We start from the raw sequence: 11883 nt of genomic DNA on the forward strand, positions 1-11883 counted from the left end.
GGAGGCAAGCTCTCTTTGTCCAGTTCCTTTATTGGGGGCAGGGCACTCAGAAGAAGCCCTCCGCTACCCAAACCCAGAGGCAAAAGGGATTGGCACGCTCCCTCCCAGCCTAGTTCTTGCGTCACTGTCCATGGGCAATTCCTCTGCCCTGCATCTTCAGGCCATGTCAGGTAGAGGTGTCCATCTCAGGGACCTCAGTGGACACTTCTGTGGGCACTGCCAGCCGCCTGGGGGGCACATAGGATCCCATACCCGCTGCCCTCTCCGCCTCTTCCTGACTGTAGGGCTCGACGCTCAGCTGCTTCAGCCTGGGAGAAAGAAAAACAGGAGTTGGGAGCTGACCAGGTGAGAGTCCTATCTGCTGAGCACCCATCCATCAATCCTCTCCTCACTCCTTCATACCTTTTCTTGTGGTCTTTGGATCGGAAGTGGGTCTTCAGGTTGGCGGAATCGATGAAGTACCTCCTGCAGGGATGGAAGTGAGAAGGAGAGTGAGGAGGTGATAGTCTCCCAAGTACACCTATCTCCCTAGCCCTAGCTTGTCCCTGACGCCAGGATCCGGGTCTGAGAAACGGGAGGCGGGCGGACCCACGGGTCCCAAGAGAGAAGACTCCGCGCGGCCTGGGGCTTGAACTTCACATCTCCCGGCCGGTACCGCGGACCGTCCTCCGCCCCAGGCCGGGCTCGTCCGGGACTCACGCGCAGGCCAGACAGCGGTGCAGGCCGCCCCCTGGCAGGTCGGGGTCGAACTCGGCGTTTAGGTTGGGCTGGGGCCGTGCGGGTCCCTGAGGCCGCAGTTCGCGGTGAATCTCATCCAGGTCCGGCCGCCGCCGCTTCGCTTTCATCTGCCGGGCTAGAGAGTGCACTCGGTGTGCGCCTGTCCGGCGAGAGCGACCCATGGCCAGAAAGAGCCCGGCCGGCCCAGGGGCCAGGAGCAGGGCAGGGAGCACACGTGTGAGCGCTTCCGGGCTGATCAGCTACGTCAGGCCACGCCGGGGGGCGAGGCAGGCTCGGCCGGACCGCGTCTGATGACGTCACTCTCGGCCAGCGGCTCGAGCGCCGCCAGGCGGCCGTCGACGTCAGTGACTGAGCTCAGGACGGGTCCCCAGAAGTGTGCCCACCGAAGGTCATGGCCCCGCGCGCCCTCGCTGGGGAGGCGCAGGGTGGTGCGTGCCCCTGGGGGTTTCGGGGCCGTCTTGCTACCCTGCTCTCCCTGGCCTGGCCCAACCAGTATCAGTGCCAACCTGTGCGCCTGTCATCCCTTCCTGTTTCCCAGACCTTGGACTCCGCGGTGGGGGTGGGATGCTTTATCTCTGGAAAGCACTGATAAATGTCTGTGTCATGAATAAATTAGTAAATGACTGAGAGTGAATAAGTTTGGAATCCCAGCCCCACCAGGGCTTCCCGAGGTATCTTCAGTCCCTGAAAAAGCCCTCACTTCTCCGGGCTCCCGTTATTCCCTTGAGTCTCCATCCTCTCTCTGACCCCAGCCAAATCCGTGAAGGGTGTTGTTCCTCCCCAGAGATTGCAGTCCTCAGGCAACCAGACTCCAGAGGGCTCAGTTCCTCTCACAAGTACACATAGAAGGACCTCTCCATCTTTGCCTCCTTTCTCTAAGCCCTGGGATCCCAGAGGTGGGCTGGCAGCAAAGGCCTAGGTGTTGCATGCTCAGAGTGGGCAGAGGCCTAGAGGGCCTTTCCCCATTCACAGGAGCCTGGTGCCTCCCAGGCTGGCCAGAGCCAACTCAGCTGGAAGGGGCCAGAGGAGCTTAGCAATAATTCAGGGGCTCCAGCTCTTTGGAGTCTGTTGCCAGGAAACAAGGAGACAGGCACGTGTATCCCCGGGGAGAGGAATCAGTTTCCAGCCCAGACAAAGGAGTGAAATGTAAGCCCAAGGTGCCCACTGGGGGCCTGTGGACCTTCCTGCTCCAGTTCATTGAGGCTGAGTAGGGACACAGGGTGGAGCCCTGCTGAGGACACAACTGGTACGACTACAGTCACAGAGGCTCCAGTGTGTGTCCCAGACCTCAGGATTTTGTGAATGGAAGAAGATTTTCCTGGAGCCATGCTAAGAGATGAACAACTCAAGTACTCCTAGGCCCAGGAAGAAAGCCTCTCTAGAGACAGATGTCTTCATTATTCTTGGCCAATATGGGTCAAGACAAGGGGCTAAGGTGGCAGAAGCTTGTTCCATCCCCCACCCCCTGACTCCTTTGGATCAGGTTCACCTCCTGGGCACTGTGCCAGCTGGGGAGGCTGGTGCATCTTTAATGAAGTCACTGGATCCCTCGGACAGGCTCTTGGCCTCACCAAGTTCCCAGAGCCAGACTCACTGGTACCCACTGAGCCACCACCTTCCTGTGCTTGTGTGCCAGGCCCCTTCCCCCTGCAGCCATGAACCAGGCCTTCTGGAAAACCTACAAGTCCAAAGTGCTACAGACCCTGAGTGGGGAATCTGAGGAAGACCTGGCAGAGGAGGTGGGTGCTATCCATGCATGCTGGGTGGAGCATGTGCAGAGGGGCAGCAGGAATGAGCAGTATGAAGTGGGGCACAGGATAGGCTTGGAGGTGGGGGGGCCACATTTGTGCAGATGGCACATTCGGGGATGGTAAAGAGCATGGTACAGCATCAGAAAGCCAGGACATTCAAGGAAACCGAGGAAGAAAAGACTTAGGGACCATAGGAGGAGTGGCCACTGTCTCCAAAGATCTCGAGGCTGCCACATGGAAGAGATTCTTCTAGGACCAGTGGGCAGTAGGCACATGGGCACACTTAGCTGGACACAACTTTCTAATGGGAGCAGAAGTAGGAGTGATGTAGTGAGCCCCATGTTACTAGAGGTAGGGGGAGTGACGCCTGTACTAGAAAGATCACTGTAGCAACATCAGATCAAAGCCATACTTAGACCATGCTTTGTTCTGACATTACAAAAAACAAACAAACAAAAAAACAGGCTGGGCCGGGCACGGTGGCTCATGCCTGTAATCCTAGCACTTTGGGAGGCCGAGGCGGGTGGATTGCCTGAGCTCAGGAATTCAAGACCAGCCTGGGTAACACGGTGAAACCCAGTCTCTACTAAAATACAAAAAAAGTAGCCAGGCATGGCAGTGTGTGCCTGTAATCCCAGCCACATGGGAGGCTGAGGCAGGAGAATTGCTTGAGCTTGGGAGGCAGAGGTTGCAATGAGCTGAGATCGCACCATTGCACTCCAGCCTGGGTGACAGAGCAAGACTCCGTCTCAAAAACAAACAAACAAACAAACAAAAAACAGGCCAGGTGCAGTAGCTCCTGCCTGTAATACTAGCACTTTGGAAGGCCACGGAGGGTGGATCACCTGAGGTCAGGAGTTCGAGACGAGCCTGGCTAACATGGCGAAACCCTGACTCTACTACAAATACAAAAATTAGCTGGGCATGGTGGTGGGCACCTATAATCCCATCTACTCAGGGGCTGAGGCAGGAGGATCACTTGAGCCCAGGATTTTGAGACCAGCCTGGGTGACATAGTGAAACCCTATCTCAACAAAAAAATACAAAATTAGACAAGCATGGTGGCACACACCTGCAGTCCCAGCTACTCAGGAGGCTGAGGTGGGTGGATCACTTGAGCTCAGGGAGGTCAAGGCTCCACTGCATTACAGCCTGTATGACAGGTGAGACTTTGTCTTAAAACAACAACAACAGCAAAGTTTCTGAAACCAGGGACAGTCTTGTGTCTGGAGGCTGTGATAAGTGGCAGTCACACAATCACACAAAATGTGGCAGAGGCAGGAATCGGTTTGGAGGGGCGGGGAATGGTTTGAATTCTTGAATGTCTGGAGAAACGGTTGGTGTCTAAGGCTGGGCTTGTGCAGAAATGTCGGTGGGTAACTGGTGTGATCAGTGTCTGGGTGGAATCCCCAGTGAAAGTGTATGTGCAGGTGTGAACATTTTGGGTAGCAGTCTATGCCTGCATGCCTCTGTGTAGATATTTGCAGGTGTTATGTTTATATGGTATATGTGTTTTGGTATCTGTGGTTGGGTGGAGAGGTTCTGTGTGTTGCAGATAGGCCTCTGTGCAGCTGTCTGTGGTTGTATAAGTGCACAGGCGTGAATGGTATAACTGTGTGTGTCCTTGTATAGGTACCTCACAACATGTATGTCTATGTACAGGTGAAGAGCTGTAGCCATGTGGGGGCATGCTCATGTACAGGTGTGTGTCTACATCAGAGTGCATGCCCATGTCCACGTGCTTTTAGGTGTATACGGATGTGTCTGTGTTGGGCAGGTGTGTGTGCTCAAGGGTGTCTGCAGCTCAGGCTGGTGGCTCACACCTGTAATCCCAGCACTTTGGGAGGCCGAGGTGGGAGGATCACTTGAGGCCAGGAGTTCGAGACCAGCCTGGCCAACATGGCAAAACCCCATCTCTATTAAAAATACAAACATTGGCAGGGCGGTAGTGGGTGCCTGTAGGCGCAGATACTTAGGAGGCTAAGGCAGGAGAATCACTTGAACCCGGGAGGAGGCAGAGGTTGCAGTGAGCCAAGATCGCGCCACTGCACACCATGGCAAGACTCCATCACACACACACACACACACACACGCACACACACACACACAAGAAAAAGGGTGTCTGCAGGGATTTACTCTGCAGGTGTACCTGTATGCATTCCCATGTGCCCTTGTGGATCTGTGGAGTGTATAGGTGTGTGTTTAGTTCTGTGGGATTTGGGGTGCCTGGTCTGTGTGTACTAGGCTAGCCTCTCTCATGCTGTGTGGGGCTCTTGTGTCCCAGAGGGAGAACCCAGCATTAGTGGAGTCTGAGACAGCAGAATCAACTGAGGAGAACTTCAATCCCATGTCACAGCTGGCCCGCCGGGTGAGTATTCTCCCTTCTTCCACCCCAACCCTGGGCAGCCTGGCAGAGGCTTCTGTGGAGTCCTGGGAGGTTGTGCTGGGCCCCCTCCCTGACTCCCAACCCCTTTCCTAGGTTCAGGGGGTCGGGGTGAAAGGCTGGCTGACAATGTCATCTCTGTTTAACAAAGAAGATGAAGATAAGCTGCTGCCACCAGAGCCTTGTGCTGACCAGTATGTGCGTGTGTGTTTGTGGTGGTTCTGGAAGGGGCCTGAGGTCCCCCTTCTGCCTATTCCTTTCCTTCGGGTTTGTCTTTCTAACCACTGAGGGCTGGGGAGGGGCAGCCCCAGGCTGTTTCTGTTTCTCTCAGCAGGAAACAGGCCAAATCAGCATATCTGGGAGATTAGGGTAAATCTCAGGAGGAATTGACCAGCTGTTGGGATTGAGGTGCTAGAAGGTATTTATGGGCTCTCACGACCCATCCACTTGGGAGGGGCCATCTCTCTAAAATCCAAGAACGGAGAATAAATACCTTTAGGTGTTTGCAGGAGGTGATCCAGCTCAAAGGTTCTCAAGTATTGCCTAAACCCTCACCCTCCAAGGAAGCGTGTCACAAACATATTCCTGGACCCTCCTTCAGAGACTCGGATTTCGCTGGTGTGGCAGAGCCTTGGGGATCTAGCCATGTTTTCAGCAAGCTCCCCCAGGGCCCTGCAGCATGCTGCTTAGGGAACCACTGTCTTAGAAGGTCTTTGAGGCCAAGGATTAGCGGGTGGGACCTGGGAACTCAGTCTCCCTCCTGGCTCTATCTCTGGCACATTCTCCATTTCTGCCTTTTCTCCATCCTGATCCCATCCCCCTCTCACCATTGACCCTATTCTTTTCTCCTAGGGTCCCCATGACCCATCAGCCTCTCCCACCCCCAGGTTTCCATTCTTCCCCCCACCCCCATCCCCAGTTCCCTAAGGAACTTCCTGGACTTGAGGCTTCCACTTCAAGCTTTATCACCTCTCTGTGACTGCCCTTCCCCCCAACATCTTCGCACCTCTCTTGAGTCCCCCGCTTTCCCCTAAGCCTCTCTAGGCCTTCCCGTCGCTCCACCTTTCTCCCATGCCCCTAGTCCCCCTTTCCCTCAATCTCAGGACCTGATTCCGGTCCCTGCCCCGCCTCTTTTCCCCGGGGCTTCCTTCAGGTGGGATCTGAACAGCCCTCCCGCTCCCACCTGCTTTCCCAGGGATCCTTCCAGTTTCCCAGACCTGCGCAAGCCTCCAGCGTCCCTCCTAGAGCCTCGCCTGAACCCCTGACCTCATTCTCTCCCCAGGGATCCTGATCCCCGTCCCCTCCCTCCACACCCCTCGCCTAATCCCCTGACCCTGTCCCACCCCAGCCCCCTTTCCCAGGGCCTCTGAGCCCTCCCCTTGCCTCCAGGCCCTGACCCTCCTCCTCGTCCCGGTCCCCCACTGGTCACCTGACCCCGCTCCTCACCACTGCCCCTGACTCCGCCCAGGTTCCCCCGCTAAACTCGTCCCTCAGCCCAGCCGATGTTCCTGCCCGGGACCGCTCCGCCGCTTCCCTGACCGCGGCCCTCTCCCGCAGCCCTCTGGCGGCGCGACCCCCCTCGCAGGCGGCGGCGGCGGAGGCGCGCGGCCCGGGCTTCTGGGACGCGTTCGTCAGCAGGTGGCAGCAGCAGCAGGCGGCGGCGGCGTCCATGCTGCGCGGCACCGAGCCCACTCTGGAGCCGGACCCCGAACCCGCGGACGAAGCCGCAGAGGAGGCCGCAGAGCGCTCCGAGTCGCAGGAGGCCGAGCCGGTGGCCGGCTTCAAGTGGGGCTTCCTCACCCACAAACTGGCCGAGATGAGGGTGAAGGCTGCGCCCAAGGGTGACTAGCGGGCTGGCCGAACCCCGCGCTCGCTGCTCCCACCCCTGATAAAAATCCTGGCCCGACAGCATGTGTGACCGCGTGCTTTTGTCCAGGCATCCAGAAAGACTGCTTTTGCGGGGGCCGACCTCGGGCGGGGTCCAGCTGGAGGGGTCCTCACCTCACCAAACATACAAGGCGAAAATGACCAGAGTCAGCCCGCATATCGGGATGGGTTTTTTATTTAAGGTACAACTTTCCAGGAAGTTGGAGAGCTCCAGAGGACTGCGTCCATCGCCCTTTCCAGCCTCATTTAATTCAACAAACGGTGCCTGTGGCCCTACTATGTGCGCCATCCCTGTACTAGGAAAAAGGTCAAAGATTAACTGGAACCCAGACTACCAGAACCCAGAACCCAGACTACCAGTGGGTCCCACAAAAGGTGACAAATTGAGGCCCAAAAATAGGACTGTACTTGGGAGCTCAGAGCAGGTGAGGCTGACTGGGGCATTCAGGAAGGCTTCCTGGAGGAGAATATACGTTATCTCCGAGAAGGAAGAGCAGAGAGAAAAGGAATGGCAACCCAGGCAAAGGAAGGAGGCGCATGAAGGAAGGCTTGGAGGTGCAAACCTGTGATGAAAATAGGCGACCTTGCGCGTCCTTGCAGGAAAGGGCGGCAGTGGCAGGAGCCTGCTGGCTGGCAGGAAAGGTTCCCTTCTTTTCTTTTTTTATTTTTATTTTTTGAGACGGAGTCTGGCCCTGTCGCCCAGGCTGGAGTGCAATGGCTCGATCTCGGCTCACTGCAACCTCCGCCTCTGGTTCAAGCGATTCTCCTGCCTCAGCCTCCCGAGTAGCTGGGATTACAGGCGCGCGCCTCCAAGCTCAGCTAATTTTTGTATTTTTAGTAGAGACCATGTTGGCCAGGCTGGTCTCGAACTCCTGATCTCGTGATCCACCCTCCTCAGCCTCCCAAAGTGCTGGGATTACAGGCCTGAGCCACCGCGACCGGCCCGGTTCCCTTCTTTTTGTGTCCGAAAAGTTGGCTCTCGGCCCTTCATACCCAGTGACCACAACCGGGGCAGCAAAACCCCGGGAATGGGGGGCCTTTTAGGATTTGATGGAGCCCAGATTTCTGGAGCAGACGCCCCCTCGGGCTCCCAAAGCGCATTATTCCCAGCTCCCAGCTCTAGTTTGGATCGACCTGGAGGCCAGTGGAGATCACAACAGTGTTAGTACTCATTCGGTTGAAGTCGCATCAGTTATCGTTTATTGAGCACTTTCTAGATGCTGGCCACTTTGCCATGCGCATTGCAACTATTTTGAAATACTTGTATCCCCTACTCCTCCCTCCTTAATAACCGCGGGGTGCCGCTGCGTCCAGGGAGGTCAAGTGCTTGCCCAGGATCACACAGCCGGGAACACACATTCCAAAACCCACGGGTTTAACCGCGAAAACCCGTTTGCTCCTTCCTCAGCTCCCCATTTAAATAACGTTTTAACTTTATTCAGCAGGTTTGCTCATCTCCCACCCCAATCGTGACTCCCCAGACCGGGCCTCCACAGGGACCAAGAGGCCTCTCCCTCCCCCTTCGCCGCGGGCGCAGGGAAGGGCCTTCGGCAACAACTTGTCCCACCTCCCCAAGGTTAAGACGCGAAACTGAGTTCCAGAAGGAAGGGCTTACGCAAAGGCACCCAGCGCGCCAGAAGAGGGGTGTCCCTGTCCGTGCCCGGGGCCAGCCCCGCCCTTGGCACTCCCTGGGAAGCCGGCTCCGGAGCCGCGGCGGTCACACCTCGGACTCGCGCGGCGGTCCGCGGGCGCGCTGGCAGCCGTACAGCCACTGGATGACGCGCGCGTTGCGCTCCACGACCGACACCGAGGGGCGCCCGTCCCGCGCCGAGCCCGCTGCCTCCGAGCCGCCGCCGCCGCCCGCGCCGTCCGGGCTGTCCACGCCCCTGTCGCTGGATGTCCAGTCGCTAGCGTCCCCGGAGCCGGGCGGCAACGAAGTTCCGGCCTGCGGGCTGGCGTTGGCCCCCCAGCTCTGCGGGGAGAAGCGCTCTGCGCCCAGCACCTCCACCAGCGCGCGCTCCAGGCCGCAGTAGTTGAAGAAGCGCTCCTTCTCCGACAGGGGCAGCGAGCACGTGGTACACAGCGCCCGCTTTCCCGCCGCTTCCGGGACATCCTGGGGCGCGGCCCAACCCCCTGAAGCCGCAGGTCGCTCTGTGGAGGCCGGGCTGCTCGGGGCAGCGTCCCGCGGGGCACCCAGAAAGAGGCGCCGCACCAGCCCCTGGCCCTTGGCGTTCTCTTTGTTCACCGAAGCCTTGCAGTCCCGCTTCTGGCGGTAGAAGATGAGGGAGTCAGGCCTCGGCAGCCGCCTGCCGCTTCCCCGGCGGGCCGGCCTGGGCGTCCTGGGCGATGCAGGGGGCCCCAGCTCGTTGCAGGGGTGCGGCGTGAGCGGCCCAGGACTCCCACGCAGGGCTGGCTCCTGTCGCCTGGCTATCACCTGGTGCGTCTTGACATACTTGGCTTTGTCCGCTTCCAGCCTCTCCACGGCGCTGGGGGTCCGTCCTCTGGACGGGGTGGAGGGAGGGGCCAGGAGCATCTTAGCAGAGCTGGTCAGGACAGTGCCCCATAAGTAGCCAGCCACGGGGCCAAGAGCAATTGGCTTGGGCTCTCACAGACCTGCAGGGAGAGAGGAAGGTCAGGGGAAGGGTAGGAAATGCCCCTGGTCCTCTCCTGCCGGCATTCCTCAGTATAGGATCAGTCAGCCACCCTCTCCCATCCAGGTTAGCCGGTGCCACGTCCAGGGAGCAGAGGCTCAGGCCATCCCCTTTCCCTGTCCTTCAGAGACATTAAGTGGGGTCTCTCTGGCCACTTAGAAACATATTCCCCTTTGAAGGTGCCCCAATCTGGCCACAGGGCCATGCAAGCAGGCCTCAGCAAGCAGGACACTTGGAAAAGGAAACAGGGCTGGTCCTGGCCCAATTCCTGAAAGTGGCTTCAACCGGAAAAAATACCTCTTCCCAACCCAGCAGCTTTGAGCCCAAGACAAGAAGGCTCCCAGCCACAGGCTGGCTCCAGCAGGGCCCACCCTTCCCGCCCCCAAACACCGAGGTCAGGGATATAACCACAGGGTAGGAGCCTCCAGTAATTGCAGCCAACTGCCCTGCCCAGGCCCAGCAGGGCCATTGGGGCAGGAGAGGGAGGTGGTTCCCAAGCCTTATCAGCTACTGCCAGCTACTCTGCCCTGCCAAGGGGATCGCAGAATGCCAAACTGTAAACATCACCTTGTTTAACCTTTGCATTTCCATTTCCTGAAGAGGAAACTGGCCTGGAGAGGAGGGGGGCTTGCTCAGGTGCTATTGAGAGTTAGGAGCCAGAACTGGAACCCAAGTTTCTTTTTTTTTTTTTTTCTTTAGACAGAGTCTTGCTCTGTCACCCAGGTTTCTTGCCTTGCAGTTCAGATTGGATCTCTCACTTGCCTATCAGAACTTCCCACTGAGGCCGGGCGCGACGGCTCATGCCTGTAATCCCAGCACTTTGGGAGGCCGAGGTGGGTGAATCACCTTAGGTGAGGAGTTCCAGACCAGCTGGCCAACATGGCGATACCCCATCTCTACTGAAAATACAAAAATTAGCGAGGTGTGGTGGCGCGCACCTGTAATCCCAGCTACTTGGGAAGCTGAGGCAGGAGAATCACTTGAACCTGGGAGGCGGAGGTTGCAGTGAGCCGAGATCGCGCGCCACTGCACTCCAGCCTGGGCAACAGACTCCATCTCAAAAAAAAAAAAAAAAAAAGAAAAAGAAAAAAAAGAACTCACTGATATTTTGCGTATATTCCTGCTGCTATAAAACCAAGCGATTTCCGTTAGAAATGGGCCCCTCGCCTTACTAAAAAGTTCCTTCCACTAATTCTTCCTAATAACCTGCACTCCTACTCCCAGAAATTTGCTCTCAGGGTCCTTATCCCTTTTTTATCCTAAGACCTCATGACCCTTTTCCACCTCCCTTCTGCTGGGGCAAGGAGCGATGAGGGGTTGTAAATCAAGAGCTGACAGTTCTCTTGGCAGTAACAGAATGGGCCACCCACATGGCCCTGCACACCCGACCCCACCCCTATCTTCCCCTACTCCCCCTGAGTCTTGGAGGCTGAGGGACCTTGGATCTGGGGACAACAAAGGAACAGAATTATCCAGGGAAGCGGGGAAGGGGTCTGTGAGAGGCCTTGGGACAGAGACCCTGCCAGGCCCAGCCCACCCCTGCACCCAGCATCTAGTGTAGTCAGTCTGCTCATGGGTAGTTGAGGCCTGGGAACCAAGGAGAGTCTGGCAGTGTCCCCCTCCCTGTCTCCCAAGGAGTCTCCTGGGCAGTGGGTCAGATTCCAAGGTCCCAGGAAGGCACTGCTTGTCTGACCCCATGGGTGCCCTCTGTCCTCTCCTCTTCTCCCCAGCCCTGAGCAGGGAGACTATAAAAAGTTCCTAATCACAAGGACCAAAATAGTCTGTCATCCACAGCCTCTTCCCTGCCTTCTGGGCTAGCCTGGAGGCCGGACCTCAGACATCCTGCCCTAGAAGCCTGGCAGGCGGCCTCGGGCCCTCCATTCCTTTGCCTGCCTTCTCCCAGTCCTGAAACTTGTGGTCTCAACTCTGCCCCAGGCTTCTGCTCTGGGCATGGGCCATCTTTTAGGCTCACTAGTTTGGCACCAGTCTCCCTGCCCTCAGGCCCCTGGGTTCCTTCCTACCCCAGCCCTGGGCTCAGGGCACACTCACCTCTGCATGGGAGGCCTGATTGCAGGGGTCCTTGGGCAGGTCCAGACTGAGGGCAGGAGTGGACAGCAAGGACTAGAAGTAACTCTGGTGGCAGCCAAACCTCACTCTCCACAGGAAAAGCAGAGAAAGCCTCCACCCCCCGCCCCCCAAATTAACCCTCGCCTTCCTGAGGCAGATCCTGGCCTCTGTTAACTCTTTCCCGATCACAGTCTCTGCTCTGTGGAGAACTGTGAACCAAGTCCAGCTCCCTTTATTTTACAGATGGTCAAACAGTCTCTGCCCGGTTAGGTGATTGGCCGTGGAAGCACCGTGAACTTAGGCAGAGCCAGGACTCCAAACAAGACCTCCTGATCCCCAGGCTTCCTCCAAAGGCCTGGGGTGGGGGCTCCGTATGTTGGGTCAGCCCCCTCCCTGGGCTGTGGCA

At 57.5% G+C, this 11883-nt stretch overlaps 3 protein-coding genes across 3 annotated transcripts; 1 reads left to right on the forward strand and 2 right to left on the reverse strand.

Annotated features, from left to right (window-relative positions):
- Nucleotides 1–10: 10 nt before the first annotated feature.
- On the reverse strand, nt 11–1007 carry ZNF593 (zinc finger protein 593). The gene is made up of 3 exons (XM_055261794.2): nt 700–1007; nt 403–465; nt 11–308 (listed from the first exon to the last, which is right to left on the reverse strand). Exons 1-3 carry the CDS (start codon nt 897–899, stop codon nt 167–169), a joined length of 405 nt encoding a protein of 134 aa, XP_055117769.1. The 5' UTR covers nt 900–1007; the 3' UTR covers nt 11–166.
- Nucleotides 1008–1929: 922 nt separating this feature from the next.
- On the forward strand, nt 1930–6780 carry C22H1orf232 (chromosome 22 C1orf232 homolog). Its single transcript, XM_055262627.1, has 4 exons — nt 1930–2477; nt 4774–4857; nt 4969–5066; nt 6430–6780. The coding sequence occupies exons 1-4, from the start codon at nt 2394–2396 to the stop codon at nt 6719–6721; spliced, it is 558 nt and encodes a 185-aa protein (XP_055118602.1). The 5' UTR covers nt 1930–2393; the 3' UTR covers nt 6722–6780.
- Nucleotides 6781–7949: 1169 nt separating this feature from the next.
- On the reverse strand, nt 7950–11520 carry FAM110D (family with sequence similarity 110 member D). Its single transcript, XM_055261947.2, has 2 exons — nt 11460–11520; nt 7950–9372 (listed from the first exon to the last, which is right to left on the reverse strand). The coding sequence occupies exon 2, from the start codon at nt 9290–9292 to the stop codon at nt 8477–8479; it is 816 nt and encodes a 271-aa protein (XP_055117922.1). The 5' UTR covers nt 9293–9372; nt 11460–11520; the 3' UTR covers nt 7950–8476.
- Between the last annotated feature and the right edge of the window lie 363 nt (nt 11521–11883).

Source organism: Symphalangus syndactylus, chromosome 22 (assembly GCF_028878055.3).
Source record: "Symphalangus syndactylus isolate Jambi chromosome 22, NHGRI_mSymSyn1-v2.1_pri, whole genome shotgun sequence".
Classification (NCBI taxonomy): Eukaryota; Metazoa; Chordata; class Mammalia; order Primates; family Hylobatidae; genus Symphalangus; species Symphalangus syndactylus.